Genomic DNA, 24,469 nt, shown 5'->3' with positions numbered 1-24,469 from the left:
GAATTTATTGTTCAGATATTTCATGTTATAAAGAAACATGTAATTAAACATATGTTCATTTAATGGCAGCCTTGTGCTGGAGTTTGATTTGATGTAAATTTTGGCACAAAAATGTTAACATTTACTTCAACTGAATATTGGCTGCAAGTATCAATTATCGTCCTCCTTGACTTGATAATAATCGGTTTATTATTATTTTAATGCTGAAACATCTTTCTGATGACATCATGTTGAAAATAATTCAACCTCATTAGTTTGTTAATTGTGTTTGTGATGAATCAGTTTTTCAGATTCTAAGAAAGATTCAAAGAAAGTTATAATCTAAACATCATGCAGTCATCTGTCATACACATCTAAATATTGAATACATTGATATTTAATGATGTACAGGTGTAATATTGTCAGGTCATTAGTTTCATTAGTGTTTGTGAACAGTCAGTAAATGTAGCTGCTTATGGATGTGAACCTGACAGCAGCAGGTAGCAAAGAGAGATGATCTTTCTCAACTGGAACTGTTCACTGAGTTGAACTGAGTCTAAATATCCTGCAGTCACATTAAAAATAGTGGACAGTAAAAGTGTTTCTAATCAAGATGTCCTCATGTTAACTTTGTGGAGACAGACATGGGATCAGATCAACTGTCGTTTTACATTAAAGAATAAAATGCCTCAGAAATAAAGATTGAGCAAATGTTCATCATCATCATCATCTGCATGAAGTAAATATAAAGTGTCCTCTTTCATGATAACATATGTTGTAATATATGTGTCATTACAGACTTTCTGACTGTGAACTCTCAGAGACTCACTGTGAAGTTTTGGCCTCAGCTCTGAAGTCCAACCCCTCCCATCTGACACATCTGGACCTGAGCTACAACTTCCTGTCTGATTCATCAGTGAAGCTTCTGTCTGCTGGACTGGAGAGTCCAAACTGTAGACTGAAGACTCTGATGTGAGTTCACTGACTGTCATTTACTATTGTTGATCTTAATGTTTAACAACTGAACTTAATTTATGTTCATACATAACTTACATCATGAACTTCATTTTCTTTTTTCCATATTTAATTTTTTACTGTACAAAGTTTAGTGTGTAGTTATAAAAGATGACTGATTGTTAAAGAAAGTGTAGAAAATGTCCACTGTTAGTTGTTAAAGTCAATGAATGTTTATAATTGTTGGTAAAGAGTCACATCTGTATACAGAAGATCCTCTCAACTAATATCTGTTTGAAACTGATCCAGTTTACTTGATGAAGGAGAAATATTTCTTTATTATATTCTTTAATGTGTTTTAATGAATAATGTCTGATCATTGATATTGATCCTTCCACACACACACACACACACACACACACACACACACACACACACACACACACACACACACACACACACACACACACACACACACACACACACACACACTGACAGAGAATAATTGTAGGCTACAGCTATCAGTGTTCAGTGCTATCTTCAAAGTTTACTGCCTGCTGTCCGTTCAGTTTGTAATACATCATCACATTTTTATGATATGGAAGATAATTATATCGTGCACTTTTTGTGAATTTATTGTTCAGATATTTCATGTTATAAAGAAACATGTAATTAAACATATGTTCATTTAATGGCAGCCTTGTGTTGGAGTTTGATTTGATACATTTTGGCACAAATTTGAACATTTACTTCAACTGAATATTGGCAGCAAGTATCAATTATCGTCCTCCTTGACTTGATAATAATCGGTTTATTATTATTTTAATGCTGAAACATCTTTCTGATGACATCATGTTGAAAATAATTCAACCTCATTAGTTTGTTAATTGTGTTTGTGATGAATCAGTTTTTCAGATTCTAAGAAAGATTCAAAGAAAGTTATAATCTAAACATCATGCAGTCATCTGTCATACACATCTAAATATTGAATACATTGATATTTAATGATGTACAGGTGTAATATTGTCAGGTCATTAGTTTCATTAGTGTTTGTGAACAGTCAGTAAATGTAGCTGCTTATGGATGTGAACCTGACAGCAGCAGGTAGCAAAGAGAGATGATCTTTCTCAACTGGAACTGTTCACTGAGTTGAACTGAGTCTAAATATCCTGCAGTCACATTAAAAATAGTGGACAGTAAAAGTGTTTCTAATCAAGATGTCCTCATGTTAACTTTGTGGAGACAGACATGGGATCAGATCAACTGTCGTTTTACATTAAAGAATAAAATGCCTCAGAAATAAAGATTGAGCAAATGTTCATCATCATCATCATCTGCATGAAGTAAATATAAAGTGTCCTCTTTCATGATAACATATGTTGTAATATATGTGTAATTACAGACTTTCTAACTGTGAACTCTCAGAGACTTACTGTGAAGTTTTGGCCTCAGCTCTGAAGTCCAACCCTCATCTGACACATCTGGACCTGAGCTACAACTTCCTGTCTGATTCATCAGTGAAGCTTCTGTCTGCTGGACTGGAGAGTCCAAACTGTAGACTGAAGACTCTGAAGTGAGTTCACTGACTGTCTGTTACTATTGTTGATCTTAATGTTTAACAACTGAACTTAATTTATGTTCATACATAACTTACATCATGAACTTCATTTTCTTTTTTTCATATTTAATTTTTTACTGTACAAAGTTTAGTGTGTAGTTATAAAAGATGACTGATTGTTAAAGAAAGTGTAGAAAATGTCCACTGTTAGTTGTTAAAGTCAATGAATGTTTCTAATTGTTGGTAAAGAGTCACATCTGTATACAGAAGATCCTCTCAACTAATATCTGATTGAAACTGATCCAGTTTACTTGATGAAGGAGAAATATTTCTTTATTATATTCTTTAATGTGTTTTAATGAATAATGTCTGATCATTGATATTCATCCTCCAGAACACACACACACACACACACACACACACACACACGCACGCACGCACACACACACACACACACACACACACACACTGACAGAGAATAATTGTAGGCTACAGCTATCAGTGTTCAGTGCTATCTTCAAAGTTTACTGCCTGCTGTCCGTTCAGTTTGTAATACATCATCACATTTTTTATGATATGGAAGATAATTATATCGTGCACTTTTTGTGAATTTATTGTTCAGATATTTCATGTTATAAAGAAACATGTAATTAAACATATGTTCATTTAATGGCAGCCTTGTGTTGGAGTTTGATTTGATGTAAATTTTGGCACAAAAATTTGAACATTTACTTCAACTGAATATTGGCTGCAAGTATCAATTATTGTCCTCCTTGACTTGATAATAATCGGTTTATTATTATTTTAATGCTGAAACATCTTTCTGATGACATCATGTTGAAAATAATTCAACCTCATTAGTTTGTTAATTGTGTTTGTGATGAATCAGTTTTTCAGATTCTAAGAAAGATTCAAAGAAAGTTATAATCTAAACATCATGCAGTCATCTGTCATACACATCTAAATATTGAATACATTGATATTTAATGATGTACAGGTGTAATATTGTCAGGTCATTAGTTTCATTAGTGTTTGTGAACAGTCAGTAAATGTAGCTGCTTATTGATGTGAACCTGACAGCAGCAGGTAGCAAAGAGAGATGATCTTTATCAACTGGAACTGTTCACTGAGTTGAACTGAGTCTAAATATCCTGCAGTCACATTAAAAATAGTGGACAGTAAAAGTGTTTCTAATCAAGATGTCCTCATGTTAACTTTGTGGAGACAGACATGGGATCAGATCAACTGTCGTTTTACATTAAAGAATAAAATGCCTCAGAAATAAAGATTGAGCAAATGTTCATCATCATCATCATCTGCATGAAGTAAATATAAAGTGTCCTCTTTCATGATAACATATGTTGTAATATATGTGTCATTACAGACGTTCTGGCTGTGGACTCTCAGAGACTCACTGTGAAGTTTTGGCCTCAGCTCTGAAGTCCAACCCTCATCTGACAGATCTGGACCTGAGCTGGAACTTCCTGTCTGATTCATCAGTGAAGCTTCTGTCTGCTGGACTGGAGAGTCCAGACTGTAGACTGAAGACTCTGATGTGAGTTCACTGACTGTCTGTTACTATTGTTGATCTTAATGTTTAACAACTGAACTTAATTTATGTTCATACATAACTTACATCATGAACTTCATTTTCTTTTTTCCATATTTAATTTTTTACTGTACAAAGTTTAGTGTGTAGTTATAAAAGATGACTGATTGTTAAAGAAAGTGTAGAAAATGTCCACTGTTAGTTGTTAAAGTCAATGAATGTTTCTAATTGTTGGTAAAGAGTCACATCTGTATACAGAAGATCCTTTCAACTAATATCTGATTGAAACTGATCCAGTTTACTTGATGAAGGAGAAATATTTCTTTATTATATTCTTTAATGTGTTTTAATGAATAATGTCTGATCATTGATATTGATCCTTCCACACACACACACACACACACACACACACACACACACACACACACACACACACACACACACACACACAAAGTCACACACACAGACACACACACACACACACACAGACACACACACACACGCACGCACGCACACACACACACACACACACACACACACACACACTGACAGAGAATAATTGTAGGCTACAGCTATCAGTGTTCAGTGCTATCTTCAAAGTTTACTGCCTGCTGTCCGTTCAGTTTGTAATACATCATCACATTTTTATGATATGGAAGATAATTATATCGTGCACTTTTTGTGAATTTATTGTTCAGATATTTCATGTTATAATGAAACATGTAATTAAACATATGTTCATTTAATGGCAGCCTTGTGCTGGAGTTTGATTTGATACATTTTGGCACAAATTTGAACATTTACTTCAACTGAATATTGGCTGCAAGTATCAATTATCGTCCTCCTTGACTTGATAATAATCGGTTTATTATTATTTTAATGCTGAAACATCTTTCTGATGACATCATGTTGAAAATAATTCAACCTCATTAGTTTGTTAATTGTGTTTGTGATGAATCAGTTTTTCAGATTCTAAGAAAGATTCAAAGAAAGTTATAATCTAAACATCATGCAGTCATCTGTCATACACATCTAAATATTGAATACATTGATATTTAATGATGTACAGGTGTAATATTGTCAGGTCATTAGTTTCATTAGTGTTTGTGAACAGTCAGTAAATGTAGCTGCTTATGGATGTGAACCTGACAGCAGCAGGTAGCAAAGAGAGATGATCTTTATCAACTGGAACTGTTCACTGAGTTGAACTGAGTCTAAATATCCTGCAGTCACATTAAAAATAGTGGACAGTAAAAGTGTTTCTAATCAAGATGTCCTCATGTTAACTTTGTGGAGACAGACATGGGATCAGATCAACTGTCGTTTTACATTAAAGAATAAAATGCCTCAGAAATAAAGATTGAGCAAATGTTCATCATCATCATCATCTGCATGAAGTAAATATAAAGTGTCCTCTTTCATGATAACATATGTTGTAATATATGTGTCATTACAGACTTTCTGACTGTGAACTCTCAGAGACTCACTGTGAAGTTTTGGCCTCAGCTCTGAAGTCCAACCCTCATCTGACACATCTGGACCTGAGCTACAACTTCCTGTCTGATTCATCAGTGAAGCTTCTGTCTGCTGGACTGGAGAGTCCAAACTGTAGACTGGAGACTCTGATGTAAGTTCACTGACTGTCTGTTACTATTGTTGATCTTAATGTTTAACAACTGAACTTAATTTATGTTCATACATAACTTACATCATGAACTTCATTTTCTTTTTTCCATATTTAATTTTTTACTGTACAAAGTTTAGTGTGTAGTTATAAAAGATGACTGATTGTTAAAGAAAGTGTAGAAAATGTCCACTGTTAGTTGTTAAAGTCAATGAATGTTTCTAATTGTTGGTAAAGAGTCACATCTGTATACAGAAGATCCTCTCAACTAATATCTGATTGAAACTGATCCAGTTTACTTGATGAAGGAGAAATATTTCTTTATTATATTCTTTAATGTGTTTTAATGAATAATGTCTGATCATTGATATTCATCCTCCAGAACACACACACACACACACACACACACACACACACACACACACACACACTCACACACACACACACACACACACACACACACACACACACACACACACACATCATTAATCTACATCATTTATTCTTTATTCAGATTGGAGCACTGCAATTTGTCAGAGATCAGCTGTGCTTCTCTGGTCTCAGCTCTGAAGTCCAACCCCTCCCATCTGGCAGAGCTGGATCTGAGAGGAAACAAGCTGAAGGATTCAGACATGAAGCTGCTGTCTGATCTTAAGAAGAGTCCAGACTGCAGGCTGGAGACTCTGAGGTCAGTAGAGAGTTGGAGTCAGTCTGTGCTGGTTTCAGCAGTTTAGTATTAAACACAGTCTGTATCAAAGCAAAGATCCAGTATTTCCTGGTGAACCTCCAACCTTCTCAGTGCTGCTTTCCTCACTGAAGCTGTGAGAGGAGAATGGTGACAGGCTTCAGGATTGGACAGAAAGACAGAGAACAGTCAGCCAATCAGATGAGCCAGAAGCTTGTTGTGATCATGTGTTTGAGTTGATGTGAAGACGACTGTTGTTGTTGTTGTTGTGTTGATGTCTGCAGGAAATAAAGCTGGATTACAGCTGACAGCCTTACAAGATGTATAGAGACAGTGGTCCTCATCATCAAACTGTCACACCATCAAATCTGATCTCAGAGTGTTTGTTCTCTCATTTCAACACTAAACTATTGATCAGTTCATCTTTGTCAGAGCTCTAAGATCAGTCTGACTGCAGCCTGTAAATCACTGGCTCTGATTTCACACATCATTACGTTTAGTAACCATGTGGTCTTTATACAGACCAGAACCTCTGCTGAAGTCCAGGAATCACAGCAGCTGTTTATCTGAGAGCTCTGACTGATTGTCATGTGATGATTTAACAGCAGGAAACATCTTCAAATCCCACAGAGACTCTGTAGCTTTAAACTTTGATAAGAGTTGACGTGTATCAGCAGTAAATCCATCAGTAAACTGATGAGTGAATGTCTCTTTTTCTGCAGTAAAGATGTGTTCATGACTCTCAGCACTTTATTTCCTCTGTGTACTTGAGTGAAATCTGCAGAGGAAACACACTTGATAGTAAAAGTGTGTGCAGGTGTGTGAGCTTGGAGCTCAGTGTGTTCACTCCAACACATTGACATGAGAGCTGAAAGGAAGCAAGCTACGCTGCACAGCTGTTCCACTTCTGGTCTGAACAGGACTGAAGTCCCTCCTGCTCTTTATACTGGATGTGCTGCATCACCGACTAACAGCTGATGAAGTGAGTCTCACTAAACACTCATTTATCTCCTCTGTTCATTCTTCTTCTCTCATCAGATGGCAGTGATCTCTGTCAGAGTGATAGAGGATCAGCTGGATCCTGATGATCCATCTGGAGTCTGGATCTGGATTTTGTCGTCTTCACTTAAGTCTCTTAACTGACTACAAACTGAACAGTTATCTCTGGATTTAGCTGAAGTCAGCACTTTACAGATTTGTTCTACATGAGCTGTTTGATGCAGAAAAGATAAAAACAGGTGTTATAAGTCAGACTGTGAGCCTGGGCTCATATTTATCAAGCGTCTCAGAATCACACTGAGAGTTAACGAGGACTAAAACTAATGAATGAAGCAGAAGAGAATTGACTGTGACTTTCAGCAGGAGAAGGATTACTGCTGGGAGAGAGTGAGACGTCGCTGTTTTACCAGTCAGAGCAGCAAAGTAGAAATAATGATGACGTGTTGTAGTTTTCTCACAGTCTCAGCTGGAAACATTAAACAGTTTTAATTTGGTATATTATGTGTGTATTAATTATGTGTACAAGCAGGTTACTTACCAAGGTTATGTAATAAAACTGGTGCTAAAATACATTATAAGATGATATTTACAAACAAATCAAACTTAATCACTTCTTAAAACTCATTTTTATCCACTGATCTACCAATTATTTTTGTTTTATATGCTGTTCATGTTAAATTTGAATCTTGTGTCTGTTTTTCTGGTTAATTTTCTTGCTGTTTGTTTTGTATAAAGCGTTCTGTAACGTTGGTTTTAAGAAGTTTTATCCATTTCTCTTATTTGTTCTTGGTTAAAAAAAAATATTGTCAGGTTAAGCTGCCAAATATGACACAAAAAGACAGAAAATGGAGGAGAAAAAAAAGTGACTTTAACAACTAACAGCATCCTGTACGGCTTCAGAGGTTAAAACCTGATCCGGATCCGCTCACACTCAAACACAAAGACTATTTTAGGAGCCACACACTCAACTCTGAGAGCTGTCCTGTCTAGTATTAATTCATCTGTGTATAAAATGACTCAAAAAAACTCATTAATACAGGCAGGATTATTATAAATGATTTAATGTATTGCTTTTTGGCATTTTATTGTCAAATGTATATTCTCTCTCTTATCTTATTGTTGTATTTACTTGTAATGCACATGAAATTTCAAAGCAACACTAAAAATATTGTTTTGCTAAAGGATTCAAGACTTATTAGCCAAAACTGAAATATATAATAATTGACCACATGGTGGCGCTATTGGTCCCACATTAATATGTTAAACATTTCCACACGGGGCAGTAAACACTTGAGCACTTTTATTTCTTTGAGATTTGCTTTAAGACATTCTTCCCAAAGACTTTTCATATTACATTTTAATGCTTGATAAAATAATGTCAGAGGGAACATGGTGCATATTGTAAGCATAATAAATTGTATGCATAAACATTTCCTTATTTTATACATATAAAATAAGAAAACGCATTCAACCATTTGTTTTCATTGTTGTCATAAAAATAAGCTAAAACAATCATACATTTACAGAATCAGTATCTTCGTCTCTTCACCACCACGCCTTTTCTCCTCCCCTTCCAGTCTCATCATTATCATCATCATCTGCCTCCACCTGCACCTCCTCTCTTCCTCACACACCTCCCCTTCCATCTCTGGAAGACGCGTCTATGTCATGGTGAAAAACCTGCCATTGTAGAGATGCAATGACTTGTAAATACTTTCAGAAAGTGTCTCATCAAAGACATTAGTGGTGTTGCTCTCAGTTGTTCACATACAAAGTGACAGAAGTAGTCATGTGAAGAAAGAAAGACAAATTGACTAAAGGTGTTCTCAAACCTCTGATGTGTTTTTTTGTTCTGGTCGTCCAGACAAACTAAGATGCATCATTAAAATACAGGTGAGAACATTGTCACCTCTCATTGGTCAGGTGCACTTAGGGGCAGGAGCGAGAACAGGCGAAACACAGGAAAAAAGTCCAGAAGAAGTTCCTATCTGCCCAAATATCAAGAAGAGAACTTTAGTCCAGATCGGACCCTGATTCATTCTCTGTCAGAGGCCGAATCCCTTCATCTACCACCACAAACAAATCAAGACCTATTCCTCTAAAGAGTCTCGTGTGGTTGATCTGGTAATGTTATTGAGCTCAGATCTGCTCGAATGAATCGTACCAAGGTGGAAAAACAAACTAAAATCCCTGACTGAACCACGCAGGTTTGAAAACACCCTTAGAAGATAAAATGCTGCCTACTTTCACACCTCCAAACACTGCCTAAAGTCATTGTGACTGTTGGTTTTGGAAAGATACAAAAATGGTTAGATGCAGAACCAAAGTCCAACATGTGAAAGATGTTATGGAGGAAGAAGGTTTCAGACATTTGAGGATTCAACAAGCACTTTGTCTGAAGCAAACTGAGGTGTTAAAGCTGTTTACAACACAGAGACAGGAAGTCATTCATTCTAATAGAAGGTGAGGACCCATAGTAATGAAACAGTGCCCCCTTGTGGTCATGGGATCACAGTTGCATTGGATTTTCTCAGAAAATGTGTTAAAGTGGATCATCAGTACAATTGAAAATAAGATGTAGACCTGTCATAAATAAAACCTTTGGGCCAAATTTTGACAAAAGAAACAAAAGTTTAATAATGGCTTTTAATTGTGATGTTAATGCTGATAATAGTGTAACATGGCAACTTTTCTTCTCTTTCCAAAATGCATCATTTAGGCGTTGCAGTTATAACTTAACCCCTTACATACTGTTCAGGTCAAATTTCACAGCTGTAAAAACACCCCAAATGTCTTTTACTCTGAAATTTGATGACTTTTCCTAAAGTGGCCCCAAAATGCACAAAAATAAAACATATTTAAAATGTTCTACTTTTGTATAGATGCTACAAATGTTTGTTCATTGAGGCTGTTCTGGGTCAGATTATCTCCGTATCTATTGACATGTGTTTTAGTGAAATGAATAGTTAATAGTTTTAATAAGATAATAGTTATGAGGATTTCTTTTTATGATGTAGCAGTGAAGACTGATGGCTCTAATGGTTATACAATAAACCCCACAGTTCCATAAAGCTCTGCTCATTTTACCTTTACATTAAATAACATTTCCATCATTATTGTTATGTTATATTTTCATGTCTGAGGTAAAATAGGACATGATATTGTGTGATAGGAGATGTTTAGTGGTGTAAAAGCTAAAAAATACACTCTCTCTGCTCTCTGAAACATGAATCAAGGTTTAATCACATTTATTGATCAGTCAGATCCACTATTGATGCTTTCTAAACACATCTGTGCTTCAATGTTTGGTAGAGACACTTTTTATGATGGGATTCTTAGACTGGGTCACATACGGAACAGTATGTAAGGGTTCAATACTTCACATATGCTATGTTTTGGCTTCATCTAATTCCTTAATGCTAAGAGCTCTGCTGTGCTGTTATAGGGACGAAGATTACAATCAACAAAAATTAGTGCATCTTCTTTCTCGTCTTGTAGGAATCAAAGACATTATAAGCACGTTGGAAAATGTGAAAGAAAAGAAAATAATACTAAATAAAAGAAATGAACCTGACAGATGTTTTGGTGAGCTTAGGTTTTCTTCTTTGCTTGGTTAAAATCTACTTTGCTGAACAAGAGGTGGGATATTCTGTACAGTTGGGATAGAAGAGTCTTAAAGTGTATCCTAATAACAAACCTGTTTAGATTTTCAAAGTTTGACTTGTGCTTAGTTTTAATAACATTATTAAAGATTATTTGTGTGGCTGGAGTGTGACCATGATAAAAAATAAAATAAAAAAAACCCCTCAGAGGCACAAACGGGGGCTCGTGGTGCACAAATTTGTCTCGATCAAATGCACATTCTGCAGCATTTTTAACATTTTTCAATATTTTTTGAAAAGCAACTGTTTGTAGGCATTCCTGCAAAGCGGTTTTTTGTTTGTTTGACTGTTTGTTTTTTTAACAAATGCATGGTTTTGTTTGAATACAGCCCTACATTCATATTCACCCAGGGATGTTGTGTTCTGCCAACAGTAGTGGAGGTAGTTTCCATAGACTTTGCTGCCTGTCAGTGTGAATCATCCGTGAAACTGCCTCCGTCCATCAAGTACCTTTACTGACACCATTCCCCAAAACAACGCTGCCAAATTGGTCTGAATAAGCCAAAATTTCTGATGTTCTCTGTGTATAAGTGGTTTAAGTGTATCACATGTTAAACCTCATCCCGTTAATGTTACATTGTGTTTTTAACAAAAAAGAATCCTGTTTGTTAAACTGTTAATAATATATGCAGAAGAGTTATGAAATAAACTGAAACAAACTCAAATGTGGCTGTTTGTTGTTGATTGAGGAGCAATGAGGAAGGGTGCAGTGGATTTTGTGACACTAGGTGGTGCCATTATGAAGGCTTTTACTTGTCATTTGGTGGTAAACACATTAATTAAAGGACAGGTACACAATCTTACAAGTATAAGTGTTTTTTTACAAGTATAAGTGGTTAACAAATGAGTCCAAATGATCAAGTCTTCTATGTTTCAATGTTACAGTGTTTTTAGTGCTTTTAATACTATACTTCCACCACAGCTCAACAGGATAACACTAAGAAAATGACCGTAACAAGCAGCAGCATTATGATAAATCGTATTGAAATAGTGGCGTTTCGTGGCACTTTTGGCTTTCCATACAGACCAGAGCTTGAGCTAACGTGTAGACAGAGTTGAGACACATTTTTGTTTACTCAGATTAATATTTTCACAAAAATGTGGCACAAATATAACGTCATAACGCACGTGATCAGAGTAAAGTTTGTGTGTCTGTGCATTTTTCACATTAATACTCATAAATACTTCCTTTAAGGGCTTAAACAAAAGTATGTAGGGTCTAAGTTAAAAAGTAAGTTAAAAAAAAAAAAAAAAAAAAGCTTGGTCGAGTAGCGGCTTTGCGCATGTGCGAAAAACGGCTGTCAGATAAATACAGATGAAGAAACTTGTGTTGAGCTTCTATTGTTTGTATATTTTGTGCGGATCCAGCTGCTGAAACATGAATGAAATACATCTATCAACCTATAACTGTAGTTTGTGAGAGTGGAGTTGCACATGTGCGACTCAAAAGAGGAACAAACAATGAGGAAGTGAAGTTGAAAGTCTGACTCCATTATAAGTGAATAGAGCAGAAAGGAGGAAAGCAGGAAGTCTGAGGTGAGTGTTAAAAATAATGATTACTGTCACTATTGATTCATCTGCTGATTGTTTTGTTTCCTCTTTTTCTTTCCCTGGTTTCTGCGTCCTCACAGATGTAACACGACACACTGATCATATCTATCATATATTATTGTTGTAATGTAAACAGCGTTGTTATAACTATAAACTTCTCACATTATGATGTTTTTCTTTTTGTATCGCTGCTGTAGTTTCACCTTGTGTACGTGTTAAACTGGAGGTGATTCACTGTATAGTTGTGTTTACTTTACTGTACATGAGACAAACTATTGGCGCTTTTCCACTACACAGTTCCAGCACGACTCGCCTCGACTCGGTTTTTTTGTTTCCACTAGGGAAAGTACCTGGTACCTGGTGCTTTTTTAGTACCTGCTCTGGTGAGGTTCCAAGCGAGCCGAGCCGGTGTCGTGCCAAAAAGTAATCGTCTGCCTGAATCTGATTTCTGGCCGCGGGAGCGCGCACAGCAGCCACGTCTGATTTTCTTTTGATTAAACGGTCATAATATGCATACAAACAATTATCACACATTATCACAACTGTGGCCAAAAGAAGTGTAGTTTGTAGCGAAATAAGGCAATTACGTGATAGACATGTCTCTACAGTATGTTTGATTTATGGGTGTGTTTTCAATAAAGAAATGATCACTTTTGCAATGACCCTCGTGACTCTGCATTGCTTTTTATCTGATCTGGGCCCTACGTAGTATTTGCTTCCCATGTTTGGATGTGTTTTGTATATCTAATATTATTGTTTATGCCTACTATTTGGAGACAAGACTATAAAAGACATGACTAGGCAGAAATAACCATTCAGTAACTGTATTTGGCCTTCAATCAATTTTTGGCAGGTGAAAACTGTTCGTTATTTTATAGGCGTATGTAACCCTCCCATAAATCATGTCTTTTATAGTCTTGTATACTTGACTCTAATACATTTATTAGGTGTATATTTTACTCTCTGCAGTAAATGTGACAGCTGGAGTAACTTCTGACTTTACAGATTCACTGCAGATGATTTCAATCCTGTTTTTTAAACTATCTGTTGTGAATGTTAAAGGAAAACTAAGCTGTTTTATTTATGCATTCATTATCCTGTGTTAAACAACTGTGAGCAAGGGAACATATTGATAATTTAAAATAAATGTTATAAAGGAAGATCATTCTTAGAAAGACAGTAAGAGTCTGAATCCTTCAACAATGTCTTGTTCAGAGACATTTCAGTTGTAGAGCAACAATACTTGATGTGAGCTGCAGCCACAGCTGCTTCCTTTGGTGTTTAACTGATAGAAAGAAGTCGAGCAGACTCCAGTAAAAGTTTAAACAGGAAGCAGTCATTATGCTCTACTTTAATACATTATGTAAAGCACTTTAAACTGCTGCTGTGTATAAAAATGTACTGTATACATACAACCCTAACCCTAACTTAGCAGGTTTTGGCATCAACTCAACCAAAAGAAACATGATGAGTGTTTATCATCAACAACTGTAGCAGCGCTAGTAGGTGATACAGGAGGTTCAGTGGTTCCTCAAATCGTAACGTTAACAAGCATCTTTCCTTCTTAGTTGTCCTTCAGAAAGACACTGTATGCCTGTTGGCTCATGATCAGCAGATGACCTCTGACCTCCCAGTTTAAGCACCAGGAATGACAATAGTGAAGTGTAGTATCTCATCTTTTTTATTTTCCCTTCAGGTTTTCACCAAACAGCTTCCCTCAGTGTCCAACGTTACCAGCTGATCACTCATGAACTCCTGTAGAGGTATGTGAGGTAAACATATAGAAGTATATCATGAAATGTGCTGTAATACCAGCAGAGGGCAGTAGATGATTTATATGTAACATGTACAAAAGTCATTCAGGTAAAGTAGCATGAGATGAGAAGTGAATACATGTCCTTCCTATATCCTCTATTTTCTCTTATTTTCAGCACAGGGCCAACATGGTGACACTTAAGCTTTTTGAAATTCTGGAAGAATTAACAGAGGATGAGTTTAAGCAGTTTAAGTGGATCCTAAAGCAGGATAACATCCTGGAGGGTTTTGAAGGCATCCCATTGGCTAAACTGGAGAATGCAGCAAGGCGGGACACAGTGGATCTGATAGTACAGAAACATCAGGATCATGGAGCTCTGCAGCTAACCAAGACGGTTTTAGAAAAGATCTACAGGAATGATCTGGTGCAGAGTTTACAAAACTTCCAACCAGAACCAAAAGGTAAGATAGAGGAATTAATCTGAAAAGCAGTGACACATGAAGTTCATAAATTATTACATGAGTTATGAGTTACAGTATTCTATTAATAATAATGTTAGAGATTGATAAATCTTTCTTTTTGGTACACCAGCTTCATCAAAAGAAAAAGTAGCAAAATAAAGAATAAAATATAAAGATACAATAAATTAGGTTAACTGGCTCACAGCATGAATAATCAATAACTCTGTTCCAACTATTTAAAAACAAATCTGCCACATTGTCTTTGCTGCAACCAGTCATCAGACCCAAAGATACTTGAAGTTGCTCAGTGGGGAAACCCCAGACCCAGAGGAGACCATTTAACTCTTTATAGCCTCTTGGATTAATTTAAACCACTTCACATTTGTCTACAAATAAGATATATTTAAGATATATAAATATATTTTACTTGGACACATAAAGCTGCTGCTGTACAGTACCAAATAATTCAACTTTACTACACATCATACATCTCATAAATACTGAGATAAAAAGTGCTCAGGATATAAATACATTGAATTCTGAAATTAAACAAATCATTTCAAAAAAGTTGATGATTTTAAGGGCCTATTACTGACAGTCACAGGGCTCCTAAAAATATCAGAACATTAGTTATTTTTTTATTAACTCATATTTAATAGAATATCTTATTTACAATGCGCACATTAAACTAATTCTTTATTTTTCTTTTTTTTGTCTGGCAAAAATTAACTACCCAATGCCTCTGTATTGCCCAAACACCCCCCTCTATTTACTTGAAATGGTTCAGTCCTGTCTCCAAACCAGGTGGGCACTTGTTAGCTCTGTTAGCTTGTTACTGCTAATATTATGAACAAATCTATATTATAAATAAATCTAATATTGTAAAAGTGTTTCATTTTACTCGTCTTTTATTAAACATTTAATAAATTCAGGTAAACGTTTATCAGTCTATTCATACTAACTCAGTTGTTCCTGCTCCTGGTACCAGGACCAACAGATGCATCTCCAGGCTCAGCAGTCCTGTCCCCCCATGATACTGAACCAGCCCCACTTCCAACTGAAGAAAGAGGTGAGCAGCTACCAAAAGGTTGTATACTTAGTTAAAAAAAAATCTACAGCTGATTTTATTTTGTTCATTATATCATTCTATATATAGAATTTTCCATTTAAGAATTTTTCACATTAACATTACATTTAGACTGTAAAAGTTGGCCTTCAGCACATGACTTATAGAGAGTATCAGTCTTACATTAGTGGATTCCACTGTATGCAGAAGGTTGCAGGATGTTGTGAATGGTTGGTGTGGCCTGTGTGTGCTGCTGGGGTCCAGTGTGATATCTTTTCATGGGGCCCAAAATCCCTGGCAGGGCCCCTGCATACAGACCAGCAGACCCACAGTACCAGTCAAAAGTTTGGACACACTTTCTTACTCAAGTGATTGAGAAGGTGGTCTCGTGTCTGTACACCAAGACTTTATCTTTGTCCACCATCTGACTGGCAATGAAACAAACCCCAGTGAGCCAGCATGGTGACAACCCTCTTGACTGAGCCAGATAGGTGCTGGTGTGGCCTCCAGGTCCCTCTCAGGAAGAGGGTCCCAGTTTTCCTTTTCTGCACAAAGTTGCTCTGTCAGTTATCAGGAATGATTGGATGAGTTTTCAAACATCGGCTAAAGAGCAGAAGGTCAGTCACAGGAAAAGACGAGCATGACATCACATCCAGACAGAAGATCTGTGAGGAGAAACAGCCTGTCTTTATATGTTTCATCATTTTAGATGAAAAACAGGAAAAATGTGGACAGTTACACATTGTTTTAGTTCTTCAGGTTTTCTGATTCAGCACATTCAATTTAAAATCATATAATTGATACTACATTAAAGTGTCAGCTTTAATTTGAGTAGGTTTACATCAACATAGAAAGAACGGTGTGGGACATGAAGACCTTTTAACAGAGAGTGTCTAAATGTCAGGGGCTCAGAAGTAATGGGACAGATACACATGCAATCAGACAAAACGTTGGTATAACAACGCAAACCGTTGGCCATGGTAAATCTGGTGATATCTCCTCCACTGACCAACACACACTGCAGACTCTGACAGGGCTTCCTGGAGGCTGGTCTCACACTGTGGGAGTAATTTGGGGGGTCGTCATAGGATTACTGTTGATTGTGGACACAACTGTGGAAAAAAGGAGTGAACTCTTGTCAGGTGGGCAGTGATGTAATGCTGACAGGGGGTCACTATAAAGTCACTGTTATTGGTTACTGTAATCAGGGTTGTTGATCAAAGAGACTTTTAGTTTCACTATGAAAGAAAAGTGTGGTATTATTTTATTATTTTTTCCCCAGATAGATTTCCCCTGGAGGCTTACAGTTTCTCTGCCATGTAAACATGTAACATGTACTCAATAAAAGACAACACAAATTATCCACCACTTTACATTTTACTGTTAGTTGAATTCAGACACATTCAGGCTGTGAGGAAAAGTTCTGACTCAGACACACAGAACAAAAGATCAGGACTGATAAACGTCTCCATCATTAATACAGATAAAATAAGAAAGCCATGGTTTGAGAATAAGGTTGGTGTAGAGAAGAAATATGATCACTGATTTACAGTAAACACGTTCCCCAATTACACGTTTAACCTGGTTTCTCTGAGTAACCTCGTGACAGAAATGCATCTAAACACACTGATAGTTGATGAAAAATCTATATTTTTCTTCTCTTGCAGCAGATAGTGGTCATCAGGAGGATTCAGATCCACATAAGGAAACTCTGATAAGTAAATCTCAGCAAGTGAATGAAGGAACTGAAGAATCAGGAAATGAAACCCTCCTCAACGATAACTACACTGAGGTCTTCATCACAGAGGGAAAGAGTGAAGAGGATAATGCTCAACATGAAGTGAAACAACTTGAGATAGCTTCCAAGACAAAGTCCCTCCATGACACTCCAATCAAGTGCTACGACATCTTTAAACCCTTACCCAACCAAAAAAAACGCATCAGAACTGTTCTGACGAGTGGCGTCGCTGGTGTTGGAAAATCCTTCTCAGTGCAGAAATTCACTCTGGACTGGGCAGACGGCTCCAAAAACCAAGATATCAGTCTGCTGATTCCACTTCCATTCAGGGAGCTGAACATGATCAAAGATGAGCCTCACAGTCTGCTCACACTGATCCGTGCTTTCTATCCAACATTAGAGAACGTCACAGCAGAGATGCTCAAATCTAAAGGCCGAAAAGTTTTGTTCATCTTTGACGGCCTGGATGAAAGCAGACTGTCACTGGATTTCAAGAACAGGAATGAGGTCGTGTCTGATGTCACAAAGGAGTCATCAGTCAGCGTGCTGCTGAGAAACCTCATCGAGGGGAAGCTGCTTCCCTTGGCTCTCGTCTGGATCACTTCCCGACCTGCAGCAACCAATCAGATCCCTCGTAAATGTTTTGACAGGATAACAGAAGTACATGGCTTCACTGACGCCCAGCAGGAGGAGTACTTCAGGAAGAGATTCAGTGATGAAGAGCAGTCCAGCAGAATCATCTCACACATCAAGACATCCAGGATTCTCCAAACCATGTGTACCATCCCAGTCTTCTGCTGGATCACTGCTAGAGTTTTGAAGCTCATGTTGACTCCAGACCAAAGAGGAGAGCTACCCAAGACCCTGACTAACCTGTACTCACACTTCCTGCAGGTTCAGACAAAGAGGAAAAAGAACAAGTATGACGGGGGACCTGAGACGAGTCCACAAGAGCTGACGGAGGCCGATGGGAAACTTCTTCTGAAGCTGGGGAGGCTAGCGTTTGAACATCTGGAGAAAGGAAACATCATGTTCAACCAAAAAGACCTGGAGCAGTGTGGTCTTGATGTCACAGAGGCGTCAGTGTTATCAGGATTTTTTACAGAGATCTTCAAAACAGAGAAAGTGATCTTCAAGAAAAAAGTCTACAGCTTTGTTCATCTGAGTGTTCAAGAGTTTCTGGCTGCAGTCTACATGTACCACTGTTACACCAACAGGAAGAGAAAGGTACTGAAGGACTTCCTGAGAGAAGACCACGAGGAATCAAAACCAAAGTCTTTCATTGAGAAAATGTGTTATTTTGGCCAAAAAGCGTCTCTGGACGATTTCCTGATGAGAGCCATGGAGAAATCTCTCTACAGTAAAAATGGCCACCTTGACCTGTTTGTCCGCTTCCTTCATGGCCTCTCTCTGGAGTCCAACCAGAGTCTCTTAGGAGACTTGCTGGGGTGGACAGAGAACAGTCCAGAAACCATCCAGAGAGCCATCAACAACCTGAAGGAGATGAACAGTGGTGATATCTCTCCTGACAGAAGTATCAACATCTTCCACTGTCTGCTGGAGATGAACGACCGCTCAGTACATCAGGAGATCCAAGAGTTCCTGAAGTCAGAGAACAGATCAGAGAAGGAACTCTCTGATATCCACTGCTCAGCTCTGGCCTACGTGCTGCAGATGTCAGAGGAGGTTCTGGATGAGTTGGACCTGAAGAAGTACAAAACATCATGGGAGGGACGACAGAGACTGATCCCAGCTGTGAGGAACTGCAGAAAGGCTGTGTAAGTCCAGATGTGATTAACAGTATAAATCAGTGTAGATTAGTAGTTTAGTTCTTCAAATATAAATAATATAAAACCTTTTATTATTGTTAAAATATTGCTCTACTTGTTTATAGCTGAAATAACATGTCAATTTAGTTAACAATTTAGTCACAGATGTTCTTGAGCTGTTTCAAATGTTGAGTGTAAATAATGTTGATTTTTCAGTTGTTTATAGCTGTTAAGTTAATGAAAAGTTATTGTATTTATTAGTACTTATTTGATTGGATAGTTTTCTATTCTATTTACATTAAGAAGTTGTGGTTGAGGTTTTATTACAGTAGCATTTTATCACAACATATATCAGTATTTTACAGTTATCAGCAGGCCAGACACACACAGAAACTTTCAGATTTTCCACTACTAAAGATGCTGCTTGTACAACTCAAACTTAAAATAGTTTCAAATGTTTGCTCATAATGTGTCAAAGACATTTACAAAAGTTCACCCAATCAAATACAGAGCGATATGTAGAGATTCGTTTTTTGACATCAGTGGGCAAAACTTTGTTTCCATGTCCAGAACAATGCTTATGGATGTGAACAATGTAACTCCATTTTCTCTTGTTCATCTGCAAGATTAAAGCAAGACAAAGATTAAAAGTCTGCAGGTATGAGAGAGAGTGATCAGAATGATTGTTTCATTCAAGCACAGTGAGACCATCAGCTGAACTGGGAGTGTTCTGTTAGCTTACTGGTTAAGATGCATCCAGTATAACTGCAGCATCCACTGATCTCTCTCCTCTTGTTTCCTGTTCATCTCTCAACTGTCGTTTTACATTAAATTAATAAAATGCTTCATAATTCAACGTTTATAAAGAGATTAGTAGAACCACTGATGTGAAGAGCAAATGTTCAAATCAAAATATCGATTATGTCAAACTGTTTCATCATCAAATGCATGAAGTAAATATAAAGTGTCCTCTTTCATGATAACACATGTTGTAATATATGTGTCATTACAGACTTTCTCGCTGTGGACTTTCAGAGACTCACTGTGAAGTTTTGGCCTCAGCTCTGAAGTCCAACCCTCATCTGACAGATCTGGACCTGAGCTACAACGACCTGTCTGATTCAGGAGTGAAGCGTCTGTCTGCTGGACTGGAGAGTCCAAACTGTAGACTGGAGACTCTGAGGTCAGTTCACTGACTGTAGCTTTGGTATTTTTTCCCTATAAATTCAATTCAAATCATTCACTGAAGTTTCAAATGTTTGGTTCATGAATTTTCAGGATTTACTTGAACACTAATATGAAGACATTTTTTTCCAATAATTTAAAATCCACAGTCTTGTTCTGTGTAAAAATGACTTCCAGAGTTTAAACTAATATTAGGCTTCAGCAGTCTGAGTTCCACATATCAAGTAAGTGTCTTTGTGTTTCTTCAGTGTTTCCTTGCTGAGCTGCAGCGAAGGGGTCCAAACTCAAAGAGGGAATTTAGTTCTAAATATTCTGAAACTTTGAGTCAGACAAATCAAGTGTGAGTCTACCAGACTGTTAAAGCCTCATATTAGCTTCAGCTGAATTTATGAAGTCATATCCCACAGTGTATCTGTGGAGCGGCCAAGAACTGCCCATTTTAAATGTAATTAAGTCAATAATGTTATTAATGTTATTACATTAGTAAATCCTTTACAAGCTTACCTGGTCTAATATCTAATATCCATCAATCTACTAAAAACAGTCTAATATCAGTCACATAACTGACTTACTTGTCAAGCCATAGCCGTCTAGTGGTCAATTATGGGCTCTGCAAAAGAAAAAGAAAAAGAAAAAGAAAAAACAATAATAAAGAGTTACCTGACTTGTCTTAATTTGACCTGCATTGTTTTTGTTTTTGTTTTGTTGTATAGGGGTGTGATTGATTGTGTGTGTTGCCGTATGTATGTATGTATGCACTGTGATGGGCACTTGCAATTTCAATGTATTTTGAGAGAGAGAGAGGCTAATAAATGAAACTTGTATAAAGGGATATTAGTAAATTAGCATTCATTTTTAATGTGTTTTAATGAATAATGTCTGATCATTGACATTGATCCTTCACAACACACACACACACACACACACACAAACTGACATACAGAAACACACGCACGTATACACACACACAGACTCACACTTACACACACTGACACACATGCACACACAAACACAGACACACACACAGACTCACACAAACACACAGACAAACACGCACGCACACACAGACTTACACACACTGACATACATGCACACAGAAACACACACACACTCACAAACACACACACACACATCCATCATTAATCTACATCATTTATTCTTTATTCAGATTGTTTGACTGCAGTTTGTCAGAGATCAGCTGTGCTTCTCTGGTCTCAGCTCTGAAGTCCAACCCCTCCCATCTGAGAGAGCTGGATCTGAGTAACAACAACCTGCAGGATTCAGGACTGAAGCTGCTGTGTGATTTACTGAAGAGTCCAGACTGTAAACTGGAGAATCTGAGGTCAGTTCACTGACTGTCTTTGTCTGTTACTATTGTTGATGTTAATTTTTACACACACACACACAAACACAGACACACACACACACACACACATACACACATGCACAAACACACAAACATACAGACACACACAGGCACGTACACACACGCACACAGAGACTCACACTGATGCACATTACACACACTGACACACACACACGTATACACACAGACTCACACTGACACACACACACACAAACACAAACACATGCAAACACACTATCACTGACACTGACGCCCACACACTGATACACACATGCACAAACATACAGACACACACACACATATACACACACACAGAGACTCACACTTACACACATACACACATGTATACACACACACACAAACACACACAGGCACACACACACACACACACACACACACACACACATATCCATCATTAATCTACATAATTTATTCTTTATTCAGATTGGAGAGCTGCAGTTTGTCAGAGATCAGCTGTGCTTCTCTGGTCTCAGCTCTGAAGTCCAACCCCTCCCATCTGACAAAGCTGGATCTGAGAGGAAACAACCTGAAGGATTCAGACGTGAAGCTGCTGTGTGATTTTCTGAAGAATCCAGACTGTAGACTGAAGACTCTGAGGTCAGTTCACTGACTGTCTGTTACTATTGTTGATCTTAATTTTGAACCTAATTTATGTTCATATATAATTTACATCCATGAACTTCATTTTCTTTTTTCCATATATAATTTTTTACTGTACAAAGTTTAGTGTGTAGTTATAAAAGATGACTGACTCTTAAAGCTAGGGTATGTAGTGTTGTAAAGCTAGCAATAGAGCTAGCAATATTTTAAATGATCACCTCCTCCTGCCTACTCTAAGTTCCACCCCGCTGCTCCCCCTCCCGTCAGTGAGTCCGTCCAAGCCACGCCCCACCAACTCTGTAGTTCTGCAGAGAAGTGTGCTGTTTTTTTCCGGCAACAGCGACAGGTGAAGACTGCACGCGTGAAGCAGGCTGGGAGAGAGGGGGGCGGATGCAGAACTAGACATGAAGGCACCTGATTGGTTTTTGCTTTTCGGTGCGAAGAGCATGGATTGGTCTGAGTTTTATCAGTCCTGTGGCTGTCACAGAGGTCTGATTTTTTCCGTTCCTTTTTCTAAAGTCATAATGTATTGATACCTATGATAATAGAAGGACCATTTCACCCAGTATAACAAAAAGGGCTTCTGAACAACATAACATACCCTACCTTTAAAGAAAGTGTAGAAAATGTTCACTGTTAGTTGTTAAAGTCAATGAGTGTTTATAATTTTTGGTAAAGAGTCACATCTGTGTACAGAAGATCCTCTCAACTAATATCTGTTTGAAACTGAACCAGTTTACTTGATGAAGGAGAAATATTTCTTTATTATATTCTTCAATGTGTTTTAATGAATAATATCTGATCATTAATATTGATCCTTCAGAAAACACGCACACACACACACACACACACACACACACACACACACACACACACACACACACACACACACACACACACACACACACACACATCATTAATCTACATCATTTATTCTTTATTCAGATTGGAGAGCTGCAGTTTGTCAGAGATCAGCTGTGCTTCTCTGGTCTCAGCTCTGAAGTCCAACCCCTCCCATCTGACAGAGCTGAATCTGAGTCACAACAATCTGCAGGATTCAGGACTGAAGCTGCTGTGTGATTTTCTGAAGAGTCCATACTGTAAACTGGAGACTCTGGAGTCAGTTCACTGACTGTCTGTTACTATTGTTGATCGTAATGTTTAACAACTGAACCTAATTTATGATCATACATAACTTACATCCATGATCTTTTTTCCATATTTAATTTTTTACTGTACAAAGTTTAGTGTGTAGTTATAAAAGATGACTGATTGTTAAAGAAAGTGTAGAAAATGTCCACTGTTAGTTGTTAAAGTCAATGAATGTTTATAATTGTTGGTAAAGAGTCACATCTGTATACAGAAGATCCTCTCAACTAATATCTGATTGAAACTGATACAGTTTACTTGATGAAGGAGAAATATTTCTTTATTATATTTTTTAATGTATTTTAATGAATAATGTCTGATCATTGATATTGATCCTTCAGAACACACACACACACACACACACACACACACACACACACACACACACACACACACACACACACACACACACACACACACACACACTCATTGACAAACATTAATCTAAACCATTTATTCTTTATTCAGATTGATTTGCTGCAGGTTGTCAGAGATCAGCTGTGCTTCTCTGGCCTCAGCTCTGAAGTCCAACCCCTCCCATCTGACAGAGCTTTATCTGTGGGGAAACAACCTGAAGTATTCAGAAGTGAAGCAGCTGATTGATCTTCAGCAGAGTCCAGACTGCAGACTGAAGACTCTGAGGTCAGTAGAGAGTTGGAGTCAGTCTGTGCCGGTTTCAGCAGTTTAGTATTAAACACAGTCAGTATCAAAGCAAAGATCCAGTATTTCCTGGTGAACCTCCAACCTTCTCAGTGCCTCCTCACTGAAGCTGTGAGAGGAGAATGGTGACAGGCTTC

The 24,469-nt window shown here is 37.4% G+C and overlaps 1 protein-coding gene across 5 annotated transcripts in view; it reads left to right on the top strand.

The window, feature by feature from the left end:
* The window catches only part of ptprr (protein tyrosine phosphatase receptor type R), a 76,287-nt gene that overhangs the window by 10,078 nt on the left and 41,740 nt on the right, over positions 1-24,469 (top strand). For 2 of the 5 annotated variants that reach the window (XR_009927836.1, XM_062443446.1), the window contains exons 4-10: positions 15,767-15,847; positions 17,512-19,360; positions 20,364-20,534; positions 21,705-21,878; positions 22,347-22,520; positions 23,469-23,642; positions 24,141-24,314. Coding sequence is in view for 4 of the 5 variants with exons in the window: in XM_062443446.1 (XP_062299430.1) it covers positions 15,767-15,847; positions 17,512-19,360; positions 20,364-20,534; positions 21,705-21,878; positions 22,347-22,520; positions 23,469-23,642; positions 24,141-24,314 (2,797 nt within the window). In the remaining variant the exon portion in view is untranslated. Of the gene's footprint in view, positions 1-12,336; positions 12,547-14,257; positions 14,334-14,492; positions 14,779-15,766; positions 15,848-17,511; positions 19,361-20,363; positions 20,535-21,704; positions 21,879-22,346; positions 22,521-23,468; positions 23,643-24,140; positions 24,315-24,469 lie in introns of those variants that run through there. The other 3 variants (XM_062443444.1, XM_062443445.1, XM_062443447.1) reach the window with 3 other exon arrangements.

The sequence above is a fragment of the Scomber scombrus genome, chromosome 22 (genome assembly GCF_963691925.1).
Source record: "Scomber scombrus chromosome 22, fScoSco1.1, whole genome shotgun sequence".
Taxonomy (NCBI): Eukaryota; Metazoa; Chordata; class Actinopteri; order Scombriformes; family Scombridae; genus Scomber; species Scomber scombrus.
The sequence above is the reverse complement of the archived record's forward strand: the minus strand, read 5'-3'. Positions and strand labels throughout refer to the sequence as shown.